The sequence below is a fragment of the Typha latifolia genome, chromosome 6, assembly GCF_019914945.1.
Source record: "Typha latifolia isolate L0001 chromosome 6, TyphaL0001v2, whole genome shotgun sequence".
NCBI classification, from domain to species: Eukaryota; Viridiplantae; Streptophyta; class Magnoliopsida; order Poales; family Typhaceae; genus Typha; species Typha latifolia.
The window spans coordinates 5,801,000-5,818,425 of record NC_133091.1 but is presented as its reverse complement, the minus strand read 5'-3'; the positions used below and the strand labels follow the sequence as shown (position 1 = coordinate 5,818,425).

Here is a 17,426-nt window from a genome sequence, read left to right as displayed (position 1 = left end):
ACCTTTATAAGCTACTAGATCCTCAATATTAAAAGTAGAACTGATGCCAAAATCACTAGGGAGATCTAGAACATAAGCATTATCATTAATTTTCTTGAGAATTTTAAAAGGTCCGGCACTTCCTGCATGCAACTTTTTGACAGTTCTAGGTGGAAACCATTCCGGACGTATCCGGACCATCACAAAGTCTCCAACATTAAATTCTTTGAATCTCCTTCTTATATCAGCTCGAATTTTATAATTAGTATTATTTTGAGTAATTCTGTTACTGATTTCTTTATGCAAGTCATGAATATGTGATGTGAATGCAGATGCAGACTTAGACAACCTATGATAATGGGACATAGGAATGAGATCTATAGGTTGTCTAGGTTTGTAACCATATACTACATCAGTTGGACTCAGACCTATGGATCTATTAACAAAATTATTATATGCAAATTCAGCAGTTGGCAGTTTTTGATCCCAGTCTCTTAAATTCTCGCCGACAAGAGTTCTCAGTAGGTTACCTAAGCTCCTATTGATTACTTCAGTTTGCCCGTCAGTTTGTGGGTGGAAAGTAGTTGAATACTGAAGCTTAGTTCCCATCTTATGCCATAGGGTTTTCCAAAAATAACTAGTGAATTTTACATCCCTATCTGATACAATAGTTTTTGGTAGCCCGTGCAACTTAACAATTTCGTCAAAATAGATTTTAGCAACTCGAGAGGTGTCAAAAGTTCGGGAACAGGGTATAAAGTGGGCCATCTTTGAAAATCGATCCACCACCACAAGAATGGAATCATGCTTTCGAGTAGTCTTTGGAAACTTCATGAAAATTCGGACATGATTCATATTCAGTTTTGATTTTATCAAATCCTATTACTTCTGCGTTCATCCTTGAAAGAAGAATCATGCGACGACTCAGTGCATCAGTCGCTTTGTTGTCTGCTCCGGATTTGTGTCGCAAGGTGTACGTATAGTCCTGGAGAAATTCGACCCACATACCGTGTCTAGCATTAAGCTTTTTCTGAGAGTTAAGGTACCGAAGAGCTTCATTGTCAGAGAAGATTACGAATTCTTGAGGAAGCAAATAATGTCTCCAGTGGCGAAGAGATTGAACCACAACATAAAATTCCTTATCATAATTGGTATATCGTTGTCTAGTTTCATTCAACTTTTCACTAAAGTAGGCAATCGGATGGCCCTCTTGGCTCAGGATTCCCCTATACCAACTCCAAAAGCGTCACAAGTGACCTCAAAAACTTTAGTAAAATCGGGGAGTCGCATGATAGGGGCTTCCACCATTTTATTTTTGATTTCAGTGAAAGCTTTAGTAGTACTTGCTGACCACTTAAATTCACCTTTCTTGAGGCATTCTGTTATTGGAGCCATAATGGTACTAAACCCTTTAATGAACCGATGATAGAAGGTAGCGAGTCCATAAAAGCTTCTCACGTCTCTTATGGTACGGGGTTCAGGCCATTCTTTAATAGCTTTGACATTATCAGGATCAGCAGACACTCCTTCAGATGAAACAATGAAACCTAAGAAAACAACTTTGTTTGTCAGAAATGTACATTTCTTAGGGTTTGCATATAGTTGCTTTCTCCTCAAGACAGCGTAGACTTGACGAAGATGATCTATATGTTGCTCCCGAGATCGACTATAGATAAGGATGTCATCAAAGTATATGACTAAAAACTATCCCATAAAATGTCGTAATATTTGAGTCATCACTCTCATGAAAGTACTCGGAGCATTAGTCAAGCCAAAAGGCATAACTGTCCATTCATATAACCCATCTTTTGTTTTAAACGCAGTCTTCCATTCATCGCCAAGGCGTATACGGATTTTGTGATAGCCACTTTTTAAATCTATCTTTGAAAAGATCGTGGCATCTGCCATCATGTCCAGCATGTCATCCAAACGAGGAATGGGGAAACGGTATTTTACTGTTATTCGATTAATAGCGCGGCTGTCGACGCACATACACCAGGTTCCATCTTTCTTTGGCGTTAACAATGTGGGAATTGCGCAAGGGCTTAGGCTTTCCTTCAGAAAGCCTTTTCTCAATAACTCGTCAACTTGCTGTTTGAGTTCAGCGTGTTCAGTTGCATTAAGTCTGTAATGAGGCAAGTTAGGAAGAGATGCACCTGGGACAAAATCGATAGCATGTTGAATATCTCTCATTGGTGGCAATTCATCCGGGAGATCCTCATGAAAGACATCCGAGAATTCCTCAATCACAGTAGTGGCTTCAAAAGGAATCGATTCACTAGGCTCATTCAGAATTTCTCGAGCAGCAAGAATCAGAATAGGAGTTCCTTTACTCATCTCACGTTCAATGCCTCTCGCACTAATCAAGCTGACTTTATTGTCCGAGTGGATGGGATTAGACTTTTTTTCCATCTTACCACCTCTAGGCTGCGATGGAAGAATCTTAATTTTCTTAACCTCGTGTTCAAACATGCGAACGACCATAAATATGCACATCATTATCAAATAGCCAAGATCTTCCAAGGATAATTTGGCCCACATCTATGGTCAATACATCGCACCAAATTTTATCCTTATAAGTCATGAATTTAATTGGAACCAAACAATGCTCTTTTATTTCCAGCGTGGTTGAATTGATCCACGAAACCTTGTAAGGATTAGGATGGGAAATCGCTCTCAGGTTTAGTTTTGAAATAATGGTGGAAGACACGGCATTTATATAGCTGCCACTATCTACAATCACTTTATAATTTTTACCTCCAATTTTCGTGAATGTGTGGAAAATGGAACTGCGCCTCCAATCATCATTGACTTTAAGTTGAGAGAGGGCACATGTAACAACATGTAACCTAGTGGAGTCTATGTGCCTCAGGCATCCTAGAGTATTTTCTTCCTCTTCATCCTCAAAATCTCCTTCTTCACCATCTACATGGTGAACATATCCATCAAAATCTTGTTCGGAGTCTTCTTCGAAGGGTTCCTCAATTAAACTTATTTTATACGGGCTCGCGTAATTTGCAGCAACATGTCCATAGCCTTGACACTTATAGCATTTGACCCGAGGATTAACCTTAGAAAAGTCTTTCTCGATGTTTTTACCTTTGTATTCTACCTTGGATTGTGAAGGGCTAGGGGTAGATCGATTAAACTATTGATTGGTAGTTTTGGATTGGTGAGGACCTGTGGAGGATTTATGGATTTGTGGTCTTGTTTCAAAATTTCTTGAGTTGTGGTTAGGTCTAGACTCCTCTAAGTCTTGAACTAAGCTGTAGGCCTTTTCCAAAGTATCAATATTATGTGCAAAAAGTTTGCTTCTCAATTCTTCACGTAGACCGGCCCTAAATCTGGACAAGATTTGCATAGGGGTTTCTGATTCGATAACGCTACACCTAACAAGTAATTCATCAAAGGTCGCAACGTAATCCTTACTTGACTTACTCCCTTGGGTAAGTCGGTTCCATCTATCTAGAAGTTTAGGGTAATAAGAAGGTGGGAGATATTTACGTTTTAGTTCATTTTTTATGTCAACCCAAATTTCAATTAGAAGCTCACCCCTGATCTCACGAAGAGTCTCAACGTTGGTCCAGTATTGATTTGCTTTCCCAGTCAATTTCATGGCAGCAAATCTGACTTTACGGACTTCCGACATATCATACTATTTAAAGTAATGGTCCATGTCTTTGATCCAGTCCAAGAAGTGTTGCGGATCTAGACGACCATCAAACATCGGAGCATCAATTTTTATGCTTCGAAGGTACCGTTCATCAGGATCTCGCTCATTCCCTTGAAAGTGTTGGCGAGGTAAAGGAGTGGGAGATTCACCACACTCAAGGTCGAGACGGTGATTATTTTGAGGAGCGGTGTGCTCTCGGGGTCTTTCTACCATATATAGTTGTTCATTGGTCACATACCCAAGCAAAGTATCCTGAGTATCCCTGACTTGTTGAGCTAAGGTACCTAGTTGTCCCATAATATCGTCGAGCTTCTTAATAAGTTCGGGATCCATACTGCTACTGCTGGACTCACTAGAATCACTAAGGAGATAAGCCTTACCTCTACGTGTTGGCATACACTAATATGCAATGAGTGAGTTAGGTATTGCTTTATTTATTATTATTTTTTATATTTAATATATATATATATATATTATCTTTTTAATTTTATGCTTGCTAATTTAAACAAAATTAAATAGTGTTCTAACCTAATAGAATGTAGATGTCTCCTAAATTTAATCTAGTACCAATGTCTTGATCTAAATGATGTGAGATGATATGCTATGCAGTCAAGAAAATCTTAAAAATGAATACTTAAGAGATTCAAAGACTAATGTCAAGATTTAATAGTTTTTTAATCAAAAGTCACATTTCATAAATGCCAAACCCATTGAATTTCTTTCCAAAAATTAACATAATATTAATATTCTATTTGACACAGTTCATCTCTTAATATCAGAACTAAAGCATATAATGTTTCTATGTAGTCTCTCCCTCACTATATGTGGACAGCAGGAATTGATAACAGTTTAGAGATGATACTAGAAAAAAATGACCCAAAAATATTTAATACATTGAAAAGAGCATGTACCTGATCATTTGAGAAAAAAATTGAAATTAATTAATTTGTCTTCACCCTTCTTCCTCCCCTCACAATGTGTTACTGCTCATGTCCTCTCCGTCAGCACCTAGGAGTGGTCAGCAGCGATATCGGCGACGTCGGTAGCAAAGTCCGAGATAATGGAGATATCGGACGGTCCAGTAGTGATGGTCGCAGTTAGAGCTACAGTAGGGAACGAAGCACGGGAGATCACGCACGGGCGTCGGCGTCGTTAGTGATGGCTGTAGGCGTCAAAGGAATGTCGTCGTTGGGTGGAGTGAGGGCGTCGGGTGGCGTCGTCGGGGCAGGGCAGAGCCGGGGCGGCGTCGTCGAGGCAAGGCAGAGCCGAGGCGGCGTCGTCGGGTGGAGTGACGGCGTCGGGTGGCGTCGTCGGGGCTGCGCTAAATCGGGATGGCGTTAGGGCAGCACCGGGGCGGCGTCGTCGGGGCGGGGCAGAGCCGGGGCTGTGTCATCGGGTGGAGCGACGGCGTCGGGTGGCATCGTCGAGGCTGCGCTGACTCGGGCGACGTTGGGGGCAGCAGCGACGGGAAAGGTTGGAGGATTTTGGTGTGAAGTGAGGGGGAGGTTAGGGATGAAGTTGATTAACGGGTTGGGAGAAAATGATTAACGGGCTGTGGGTTTAGTCTAAAAAGGTTTGGGTTTTGGGCTAATGGGTTTTGGGTTTAGGTTTGATGGGTTTAATGAGGTTGGGTTGGTTCCAAGTTAGGGAGAGAATTCAAAAATTGAAAAAATATTGGAGGGAGGAAAATTAGGAAAGATAGGATTTGTTGGGATGAGAAGAAATAAGAAATTTAGTAGGAGGTTTAAGGAAAGAAGGAATTGGTTGGACTTTAATAGAAATTAAAAGCAAAAATGAACTTTTCGAAAATTTGAAACACTTTTTTTTTTTTTATTTATAGCAAAAGAGACGTGCTGTTTTCTTTCTTTTTTTTATCTAAAAAATAAAAATAATGATGGAATAGTAGATCACTAAATAATGCAATAATAATTAATTTTTTGAAGGACTTGGAATCTTACGCGGTAGCGATTTCACTATGATAACAGATTATTGTTGTTCCTCGTCGACAGTAATTTATTTGCTCGTTGTACGTCGGATTTCTTGACGTTCTAGTGTTCGTGGAGCAATTGGTCGTGCGAAGAACAAAAAGGACGTCCATAAATTAGGATCCTTCGCTCTGATACTAAAATGATGCAAAACGTGGTGGAGAAAGATGAAATAGGGAAATAAGAAGGAAAGGAATGGGGTTTCACACCTCCACCCTAAGAAATGGTTTCACACTAAAATCCTCTAGAGAATAAATCATATAAACTTTCATTCAGTTCCAAAGAAAATATAACGGGTCTATATATAGACCTACAATAAAATTAAGCAAAAAACACCTTACATAGGAAATAAGCAAAAGACACCCTAAATAAATCAAAATTAGAACCAAATTCCTATAGGAGGGATCGTGTCCTATCAGTGATGTCCGCATCATTTATATTAGTATATAAATCTTATATTATCTATGCCATGCCACTATCAATAATCTTTAGCTGGTTCTGTGTGCCATGCTATGCTAAGTGCCAATTGCCACACACCGTACTAGTCAACATAGCAATACATGTTCAATTGCTAATTCCCAAGGACGGCAAAAATAAGACATACAAAATTAATTCCTCTCACTACTTTGGCTATTTAGCAAGTCAGCAGATGAGAGACGTTCATATTTAACACAAGAAAATAGACCGATTCCCTTGCTAAGAACACATTATTTTTGGAATAGCATGTCTAATCAAACAAGCACATGGAATTTATGAAATTTCATCAAATATCATTTGAGGGTAATCTCAAATATGACCCCTTCAAGATTTGTTATGGTTGTTCTTGTCCCAGGAACTTCATTGACCTGCATTCCATGCTGACCAGCTTCATTGACTACAAGTGTATCCATGCTGCTCATCAGAAAAAGAAGCACATTTGTAAGAAGACTGCAGTTTGTGTCCTACTATGATCTAAGACAATTCAGCACCTTGTATAAAATGGTGGAGCAAGAAATTAGAAGCATACAACTTGATCAAATTTTAAATAAAGATCATTTGGTTGCAATACAATGGTACTCTATGAATGTGCAAATAAGCTAACAAAATTATAAATGCATGTGTGGCAATTTTTGAAAGATATATTGGATTATTACCACAACAGACTGCTAGAATGGCAGAGAAGAGAATTAACAAAAATAGAAGAACAAGACTACTGCCAAATCTACGGGCACCATGCATCAGATTATGAACTTGAAAAACCTCACCAAAATATCTAATAAAAGATAGTAAAGGATGTTCATAAGTTTGGAGAGCAACATCAAATAGGTAAGATAGTGAGTTACATAGAAGTGTCAAGTGACTATGTGGCTCCCTGGAAGCATACAAGACAATAATTATTTGTCATAGCTTATGACTTTTCCATGTACATGTGGATAGATTTCCTATGGGAAAAGCTGTTTGGGTATATTTCCTACACACTAAATTCAGTAATAAAGATGTTTATGGGTGTCATCTGAATTATGGACCTAAATAATTAGTATATGATCTTCTTATTACTCTTACTTGACTTTTCTTGAAACATTTGTCTATGTCAGTTTTCTTGAGTAGTAACATATTATTCTTGTGATCCCATGAGCTTTGAACCTTATTAATGTACTTTCACATATGCAAATGTCTTCTTGTAAGGCACAATTATAGAAGCAGCAACTATTCCACCCACCACTACTCACACACACATAGAGAGAAAATAGAAAAGAGAAAAGATCATGACCAATAAGATTGAGTTGATAAAACACATACATCTTAGACCGAGAAACGTAGGCCAGTATGAATCTGCATTTGCTCCTGTTGAATTGGAGAAGCTTCTTTACAGTATCAAAAAGATGAGAAATGCTGGACTGTTGAAAGCTTGTTATTTGTCAAGGATTAACATTTAAATCTAAAAAGTTGCCAATAAAAGGGAAAGAGCAAATGACATGAAAGGATATAAATATCAGCTCCAAGAATAAGATCAAATCCCTTTGGATGCTTTTCTAAGATTTGTATAATATGATCACAGTTTCCCCACTCTAGCTTCTCAGCTGTCAGCACTGAAACCAAAATTTCTGATAGAAGTTATTTCCTGGTGAGGGACACTAGTTCTTAGTTGTCAGGATGACCAGATTGAACTCAGGGAAAAGTTCCAAACATAAAGGAACTTATAAATTAAACTCCCCAACCTGTAAATCTTTGATTACCTGAAGATGAATGAAGTTCTATATTTTTCTTCATGATCTGAAAACTTAAAAGATTAAATGTATTAAAAATGGAGATAGAACTCTCCTCCAAAAATGTGCAGCTACTTATACTGAACTGTAGTTATAATTCAATGTACAATAACCGGTTATTTGAAAACTTAGAAATGGAAAAGAAATATCATCTTCTTCCATACTAAATAACTTAAAAACCTTACTACTTTTATAGGAAACTTAATTGAATAAAATAGTCACCTCGTTTTTTATGGTATTTTTAACTTTTAAAAAGCATAGAATATTCCACGCAGGAAAATGGGTGTTAGAACTTAGAAGATGGCTATAGAGAGGGCATAAACCTTGCCTCTAGAACTTCTTCATTGTGATCAGTCAAGAGAACCTCTTGGCAGAACCGACTGCACAGTATGCCAGTAATGCCTACAAAGAACCTGTTGAATTTAGGAAAAGTCTCCAATTAAAGTAGACATGATTAGCCATCATCTTACCAACCCCAGATCCTAATTCAATAACTGAACACCCCTCAAGAATTTCAGCATGCTGTGAAAGGTAATTGTTCAATAGAACTGCACCAGGCCATACTAACTGCCCTGTAAGATCATAGTCGGCTGCCATGCAAGTCATAAAAGTATGAAGCCATGTCAATATTATCCACAACTGGAATGACATTAACATATGCAAATAACAATTTAACAATAATATATACAGAGCGGAAGAATAGGATAATTACATAATTACCTCAAAGACATAATAAAACTAAAAGAACATTTGTATTATGTTGCCATTTTTCGTAAGAAGTGAAGTTACCTTTGTAACAAGAAGTAGTGGTGGCAAAAATTAACTCGCCGCGGTAACCCGATGCTATAACCCAACTCTTGATTGGGTTTGGGTTTAGTCTACTAGGGTCCGGATCGTAAACGGGTCAACCCGTCTAACCCATTTAATAATCGAGTCATGTTTGGATTTATACTACTGACCCCCTAACTTGTCTAACCCTTTTATAGTTTAATGAGTTTTAGTAGGATAGGATTTTATTTACTCAGCTAAATCTAACTTTGTGTAATTTTAAGAAAATATTCAAAAGATATTCATCATGTACCCGACTATTATGAAACAACCGGAATAAGATCAATGGCCTCATAATCTACAACTTTTGTATTTAAGGTTTCTTTATATCGGACTCTATCTGCAGCAAAACAAAGAACTAATTCGAGAAGAATAAGGAAGACTGGTTTAATTAAGTTTGTTTAGGCCTTTTATATTTCATTCTTTATAAGTAGGGCCTTCCAACTTGTATCTTAATCGAATTAAATGAATTGGCTTTGCTGCAAAACTCTTCTCCTTCGACTCATCCCTTTTATGCGACCTCGTTCTTCATCACTGAGCCTTGCCCTAGGCCGCAGGTAACACTGCCGTCGCCCTTCCCTTATGTCAGATCGTCTTCTCTCGTTCCTAAGAATATAGTCCACTTCTCCCCTTCATCTAGCTTTGTGCTTTATCCCACTACCACTGCCATCTTTCACCTTCCATAACCCTAACCCTAGCCATAACTCCTTTATCCACCTTCCACGTCCATTTCGCCACCCCCTAATATTTGGTCAATATTTCTACCATATCTTTTGATCTACTCATCCGATTGACTTGATCTGGTTGCGTCAGATCCCTGACTTCCAGAGAGTCAAGTCGGCTCATATCAAATCTCTCTGTACTCTTGCACATAAATTATTAGTGCATCTTCTGGTTTATGATTTATTCGTTTAAATTAAACTTTAATGTTCTGAAGAAAATGGTGTATGAGTACTCATTTGGCTAAGTATAAATTGAACTTAATACTGCAACATCCTTGTTTTTTGTTTTCTTATACATGATGCTGATGACTGTTGATGCTTATAGTTGATGTGATGTAACTATATCAGGATGAGGTAATGATTGCTAGATTTAGTCGGAAAGGTCATGCTGTTGGTGATATTCTTGGCACGTTCAAGGTTGTGAAGGTTTCTGGTGTGTCGCTATTGGCACTATTCAAGGAAAAGAAAGAGAAACCTAGATTTTGAATTCTTTGCTTCATTTAGTGAGACAGATGCAGGCAACCTATTATATTTTTCACTGTGTTAAACAGTTAATTCTTATAGCAGATTATGTTACCAAGAAATGACCTAAAAAAGGATCTTGGTCTATTTGAGATTTTTCTTTTCCATGTAATCAAAGATCTTTTTTTTGGTTAATTGTTTAGATCTGCTTGGCCATAATTTTAATGGTTAGATCTGTTTAATCGGTTTGCTAGTAGCATTGATATGTTCCAATGTGCTAGCAGCAATTTTTTCCTGCAATGTTTTAAATCTTTTTAATTGGTTTGTTATATCTATTTAATTACTCATTGATCTTTTCCTATGTCAGAACTTTAATTTATCTTTAGTTTAGTTTCATAGCTTTTGTTCCTATGTCATGATATTTTACCTCTTTTTTATCTTTCCAAATTGTTGTATATGGATTCGACTCATGTTCTACTTAAATAAATACCATGCTTCAGTGTTTAAATTTGTAATTTATTATTCAAATGCATGCTAGCCTATTCTTGTACAGCAGAACATTAGACTATTACAATGCCTATTCTGTCTAGATTTGATTTTGAAAAAGGCAATTACTTTTATGGCGCTTTATTTTATGATAGATACTCTTTTTTTGGCATTTATCTTTCTATTTGGAGCTAATCTATTTTACTATTGAGCCATTAATACAATGTGTTTGTTGTTGTTGTTGACTTACATCTTTTATCTTATTTTCTTTCTATTTGAATGATCCTTGACAAAATAATGTTTGTGGTGCAGGCCTTTACTCCCCAAATGCATATCGTGGCTTTGCTGTGATTTTATTAAAGATTTGGAAAGATTAAGATAAGATTCCACATTTTTCCTTCATTATGAAAGATGCATTCATTCTAGAGCACTGCATTTGATGTCCTGCGCATGAACTAGCTTATAACTGCAAGGCACTTAGCTATTTTATAATCTTATTGTCTAGAGAGTATATCTATCTTCTATCTTAATTAGTTATGTTCTCTTTTGTTCTTTTTGGCAGGGTAATGATCTTTGGGCAATAAAATGGAGCGTTTAATATTGTTGTTTGCTTATTTCAAACTATTTATAATTTGTAATGGATTGTGAACTTTAAACTATATTATAATTGTCATGGGATTGTTGGAACTAAATTTAGTACTTAAATTTATTTACTTAATGTAGGATGCTGGTGGTTGAATTGTGAAGTTGAAACTATGTTGCAATTGTTATGAGTTAAAAACAATATTGTATGGATCTGTATTATGGTGAAATCTTATAATTGTTATTTTTATATTGTATAAGTTTTGAGTTAGAAATAACCTACTTTGTTTGTATGATATACTATTTATATAGGATAAATCAATACATATTAATTTTCATATATGGTTAATATTATTGTGTCAGCATCAAAAAAAAAAAAAAATTGGGGGGTTGAGAGAGGAGGGTGCACGTGCTCTGCACGTGCAGCCCCTCCCCTCTCCTTCTCCGTCACGCAACGGGAAGGGTGGTTGCGAGATCTTCGGCCACTCCAAATCAATTTCAGATTAGGATTTAAAACCTAACCTATAAAAACTTAAATCCTCTCTTATCCACCCACCGCAACCCCCTTCTTTCCTCTTTTCTTCTTCTTCTTCTTCTTTCTTTACCATCAGAGTCGTCGCTGTGGAATCGGATCGTCGGAGCGCCGCCGGAGCAATCAAAGACCACCATCCGACTCGTCGGTAAGCCCTCTCCCAACACTCAAAAGTAATTTCAATTTAATAAGGTAAAACGAAAATACCTAAAATTGGGGTTCTCGGCTTCATCGGCACATCAGGCTGGCCGGCGGCTTCGGGTCGCTACCGTATCGTCACCGGAAGCTTCGTGCTCCAAGCCCGATATCAGAGATGTCTTCTAGGGAGCCCTCGTGGCTCCGATCGACGTTGGCCTCGGCGTCGGCCGTCGGTGGTGAGTTCTCCACCTCGTGAGGACGACGAAGAGAGAGAGAGAGAGAGAGAGAGAGAGTGAGCGAGAGCAGAGTAGAGGAGAGTGGTCGTGAACTTCCGCTAGCGGGGGGGTCGCCGACGGTCACTCTCCCCCTCGATCCCTCTCTTTCTCGTGTCGGTCGCGAGAAGGAAGAAAGGGGTTGGCTGGGCTCGGGTTTAACCCGAGCCAACCCATTTTTCTTTTTTAAGTTCGAGTTCAGTTCGGGTTTGGATTTCGAATCCACAGACCCGACCCGAACCAGTATTTTTTTTGGATGGGCTGCGGGTTGGCCCGTAGCCCAATCCATTATTTTTAGCTAGGCCTTAGCCCAGCCCAATTGGTTCTTTTTTGGATGGGCTGCGGGTTGGCCCGTAGCCCAATCCATTAATTTGGCTAGGCCTTGGCCCAGCCTGATTAGTTCTTTTTGAATTGGGTCGGGCCAACAGTAGCCCAACCCAATCCAATGGGTAATTAAACTCATTTTAGTTCTTTTTAGTTTCTAAATTTTAAAAATATTGATATTATTCAAATTAAAAAATTTATTATTATTTATTATTTAAGGTGATGATTTTTAGTACGTGAGCTAGAGATTTGATATTTCGGTTGCCTTGCCTAGACTCAGGTAAGTGAGTTCACTCACATATTTATTTTATTATATTTCGTACCTTTATCAGACCATGTAAATTTTCTGTGTGCAAATTATTTATTTCGCCCTTATGTGCAAAATTTTAATTATTACAATTTCTGTGTGCAAATCTATTTATTTCATCCGTACGTGCAAAAATGTAATTGTTATATTTTCTGTGTGCATTTAATTATTATACTCAGTGCATCATCATACTTTATGCAAATATTAAATTTGGTGAAAAAAAATAAGATTAGTATTGGTACGACTTAGAGAACAGTCCCAGTATAAATCGCTTGCGATTTTCTGTGGTGACTCAAGTCTATCTGGAAGTCCAGGGGAAAGTCCTAAATCAGATCATTGCGGTGACTTTTTTAGGTGACTATAACGGAGTTAGGGAACAGTCCTAGGATGAATGAGAAATTTCCTAGGTGACTCTAACTTCTCTCAACGGTTAGTGAAAAAGACAGAGTGTGTTGATCACATAGTGATACCATCTGATGGCCCTAACCGGATCAACTATGAAGAAAAGTCCCGAGCGTCATCTCGAGGTGACTTATAGTTGATGTGGATCCACAGGGTTTAGACCCATTGAGACATATGACTGTATAAATATTGAAAAGATGTTAATATGTTGAAACCGTGCAATGTTACAAGTTGACTCTCTCTATTGTTATCATTGTTATTATTTAAAGAGCATGCCTATTACATATTGTTATGGATATTGTTACTTTTAGTTTAATTTTATTCAGCATTAATATGATTTAAAATTTATTTGGTTTTCGAGTGGATTCCACTCACTGAGCTATGGTTATTGGCTCATGGATTCTTTTTTTTTGTATTTATTTATCTATCTCAGGTAATAGTCAGCGGGGCGACTGAGCGAGATGTACCCGGACTCCACCTCCACTTAGGATTTACCTATTTACTTTTCCGTTCTTTTAGATTTTATGCTTTAGATTAAAAATTTTATTTATTTAGTTTGGAGACTCAAAAATATTAACATTGTTTTATGTTTATTGCAATTAGTTTTGAACTTAATAAAACAGATTTTCATTTTATTTTTTTTTTTGCCATTGTACACATAGAAAGTATTAATAAGGCTTCGTGTATCTCAAACATATTGAGATGCATGGCCGGTCATAATTCCTATTTCGGGTCGTGACATATTATGTTATTTGTGTCGTGTTAAACAGGTTATTGTGATGTGTTAATGTGTCGTGTTAACACGGCCCGTTTATTAAATGTGCTTATACGAGTTATACGGGTTGTGTTGTGTTACCTGTTTAATAATCAGGTCGTTTTCGTGTTAAAGTGAAGTTGACCCAATCCGAATCTAATCCGAACCTAAACCCACTTAACATGATCCGATTGCCACCATAACAAGAAAAAACTGAAACGGTTGTACAACTGCTATTCCTATATGTATAGAAATCTATTTTCAACTCTAGTGATGTTTTACTGTCATTGCATTCGATTGGTTAAGCATCAACATATTTAAGAATTACTAACTATTTGTTCCAGTTAGCTAATGTAAATATTTATAGAGCTTGGTCCATCTTTTCAATTTGGCGACGCGAGAGTTCAACAACTGGTTACCCTTAAATCATTAATGTAGATCTTCTCCCTAAAGATGAAACTCAAGGAGAAAATTATAGTTTCAAGAAGATGCAGTTGATCACTAATGGAGAAAATAATCATACCATAAGACATGCAATTACTAATGATTATGTCCTTGTCTAAATGCAGTGCCATTCCTGTCATATCGAGGAACACAGAAAATGTAAATGACACACTTGATTGGGATTAGTAGATATATAGTGAATGACCCCAGCTTCATTGTGCAATCATCTAAGGTTCCAAAGAGATGCTCAACATGTGTGACTTAACAAGTGAATTAAATGTTCTTCAGTTGTTTGGATCTCTATTTTCGTAAAGCTCCAAACAAGGTATAGATTTCTCATAAAATACTATATGTGAAAGTCATGTGCTAATAGACAACAAAACCAAAAAAAAAAAATCTACAGGAAGAATCGCATGAAGTCCATGAAATGGAATCATATGGTAGAACGAAGAATAACTCGGTCGTGTTTATCTTAACCTTCCAAAGATGCATGATAATCCAAGTATGTCCTCCTAATTGTAGCCGACCCATAAGTTCAACAAAGTTATCGAATCAATCTAGATAAAGGCCATGGATAACAAAAAAGAATGCCTGGTGACTTTTCACAACCGATGGAGGGCAAAAGTTCCAGTATCTTTCTAGAAATTCATATCCTAATTTTGAGTATGTCTTAGCAGTTAGCATACTTACTAATATGAACACAGAGTGGCATTCCACATGTTCAAAACAATGTTGTTAATATGATTTGAAATTTCGCCCATTACGAAACAATACCAGCCAAAACTTTTTGAAAAGTAAGGTTGAAACTCATTGATCAAGGTTGAAACTAGCAAGAATTCTAGTTTTGACCTTTGTTTGGGACATTATTGGCTGAAACAGATCCATTTTGGTCTAATTTTTCATTTTCTCCAAGAGTCAAAAACAAAAACCAACTAAAACTGAAAGTGAAACTTTGAATTATGATTGTAAATATCACATAGAGATAATTATAGATAGGTCAAAACCATAAGGGGTTAAGTGTCACAGCGGAAGTTCATAAAGGCACTTTGAGTTTTGATTCAGCAAAAGGGTGGCTAGAATGTAATTTTTTCCCCTTTAAATATTATCAAAAGAGTAATATAGGAGCCCTTTTTTATTTAATGTGAATCTATAATCTTCTTTCCATATTTATTTACTTATTATTCTATAAATTTTGAGTAATATCACTGTTTCTTCTGGTTTTAGAAAGCAAATATGGATATATCAAACAACCCATACAATTAAAATAAGTTCATTATTGGTTCACTATTTGTAACTGTATGGTTTTACCACTATCCAATCCTCGGATCCATGTTAATCCTACATGGAACGATAATATCTTCAAATCTTAGACATTATGGAATGTCTAAAAATAACCAAATATAATCCTCCCCAGCAGGAAAACTCTGTGGTTTACTATAAGTCCTGATTCCAACCCAAATAGTTCTGCTAAAAAATGCAACATTTCTTTAACCCGTGTACAAACTTCACTCCGACGTAAATCAAACCTCTGATATGGGAAACATATAAAAGCTCCTCAAAAGGAATCAGTCACTCAATCATGGAACAAAATTTAAGATTTTGACGCCCAAACCACGATAAAAATAATTTTAAAAAATCATTAAATACAGACTGCCCAGATAAAGAATCAAAGAACTAAGCAGGAAACGAAGTAAACGCGAGATGGGTCGAGACTTACTGGAAGCAGAGCGAAGGCAGAGGAGGTTAAGGACGTGAGAGCCGAAGGTGAAGGTGGTGAGCTCGTAACTAGAAACCCAAAATAATGGAAAATAATTTAGACCTCAGATTACTTCTCAACTGCTACAAGAGGCGGATGGAAGAGAGAAGAAAATTACTTGCGATCTACGAAGAAGGAGCTGCCCAAGCAGACTGTGTCGTCGTCGTCATCGAGTTCACCCTGCTTCTGCATTCCGCTGTTGGGGCGGACGAGGAGGAGGGAGTTCGGCTATTTTTTACACCCTTTTGGCCTCTTCTTCCTTCCGAGCTATGAATAACGGCTGCGGCTAGGGCGGCTCATGGGCCGAGCCGAATTTCTTCTTCTTTTTTCATCTCTTTCTTTATTTCTTTTATAGGTCTCACAGAAAGTTAGTCATAGGTTGGACACTGTCTTAATCCTCTTAAGAAATTGACCAAAATTCCTAAGCCATGCATATGGGTGGCAAATCTTGAGCTCATATGATAACTGGACATAATAACTCGCATTTTAACCGGGTTTGGATTTAACCTAATTCGGCTCATAAATGGGTCAACTCATCTAACTCAATTAATAATCGGGTCATGTTCGAATTTATATAACTGACGCGTTTAACCCGTTTAAGTAAATGACTAAGGTTGGGTAGGGTCAAGTCAACCCACCAACTCGCCAAAACCCTTACAATATAAACTATTACTAAATCTAACTCTACCTCTCAAACAATCTCTCACTCTCACTACCTCACCGTCATTTCCCTACGCGGTTGCCCTCATCTCCCTACACTGCCACCCACATCTTGCCTGCCACTCTCATTTCCCCATGCCATTGCCCTCATCTCCCTACGTCGATACCCTAAAAACTCTCTTCAGCTCACCTGCCACCTGCCTCAGCTCGCTTGTTGCCCTCATCTTTTTCACAAGTCAACTAAAACCCTCTTCTTCACTTCTCTAGTCAGAACCCTCCACGTCACACTGCTGCCTGCCAAGCCCGCACGGTATTACTTAATTAGATGTTAATTGTGCTTAGTTGACACTTGTTAGATTTGTTTCCTTGTTGCTTGTTATACCTATTGCGGTGGACTGATTACTTGATCAGATGTTAATTGTGCTTACTTGTTAGATCATATTACTTATTACTTGTTATACTTTTTATGGTGGATTGTGCTTACTTGTTAGATCATATTACTTATTACTTGTTATACTTTTTATGGTGGACTAGTTACTTGATTAGATGTTAATTGTGTTTACTAATCATGTTGAGTATATTTCTTGTTGGAATTTGGAAATGAATAACGAATAGTCATGAGAATTTTTGTTAGTTAATTATGTGCCGATTTATGTATCCAACTTATGTAAGCTTCACTTGATTTTTCTTGTTTTGGAACATCTCAACATTTCCAAACTTTGGTCAATGTTATTTTGTTTCTGAATTTAAGGCTAACTTATTTGTGGTAATCTGTCTAATTCTACTGATATGAGTTCTTTTTTCTCTTCTATTGGTTATGTAGGTTAATTATTACTTTCAAGATGCATAGGAAATTAAAAAAATTTAAAAAAAA

The 17,426-nt window shown here is 37.2% G+C and overlaps 1 protein-coding gene across 1 annotated transcript; it reads right to left on the bottom strand.

The window, feature by feature from the left end:
• Positions 1 to 6,182: 6,182 nt before the first annotated feature.
• LOC140790879 (uncharacterized) lies at positions 6,183 to 16,209 on the bottom strand. The gene is made up of 8 exons (XM_073141189.1): positions 16,011 to 16,209; positions 15,854 to 15,921; positions 8,354 to 8,473; positions 8,212 to 8,285; positions 7,854 to 7,890; positions 7,605 to 7,706; positions 7,417 to 7,525; positions 6,183 to 6,528 (listed from the first exon to the last, which is right to left on the bottom strand). The coding sequence occupies exons 1-8, from the start codon at positions 16,082 to 16,084 to the stop codon at positions 6,408 to 6,410; spliced, it is 705 nt and encodes a 234-aa protein (XP_072997290.1). The 5' UTR covers positions 16,085 to 16,209; the 3' UTR covers positions 6,183 to 6,407.
• Between the last annotated feature and the right edge of the window lie 1,217 nt (positions 16,210 to 17,426).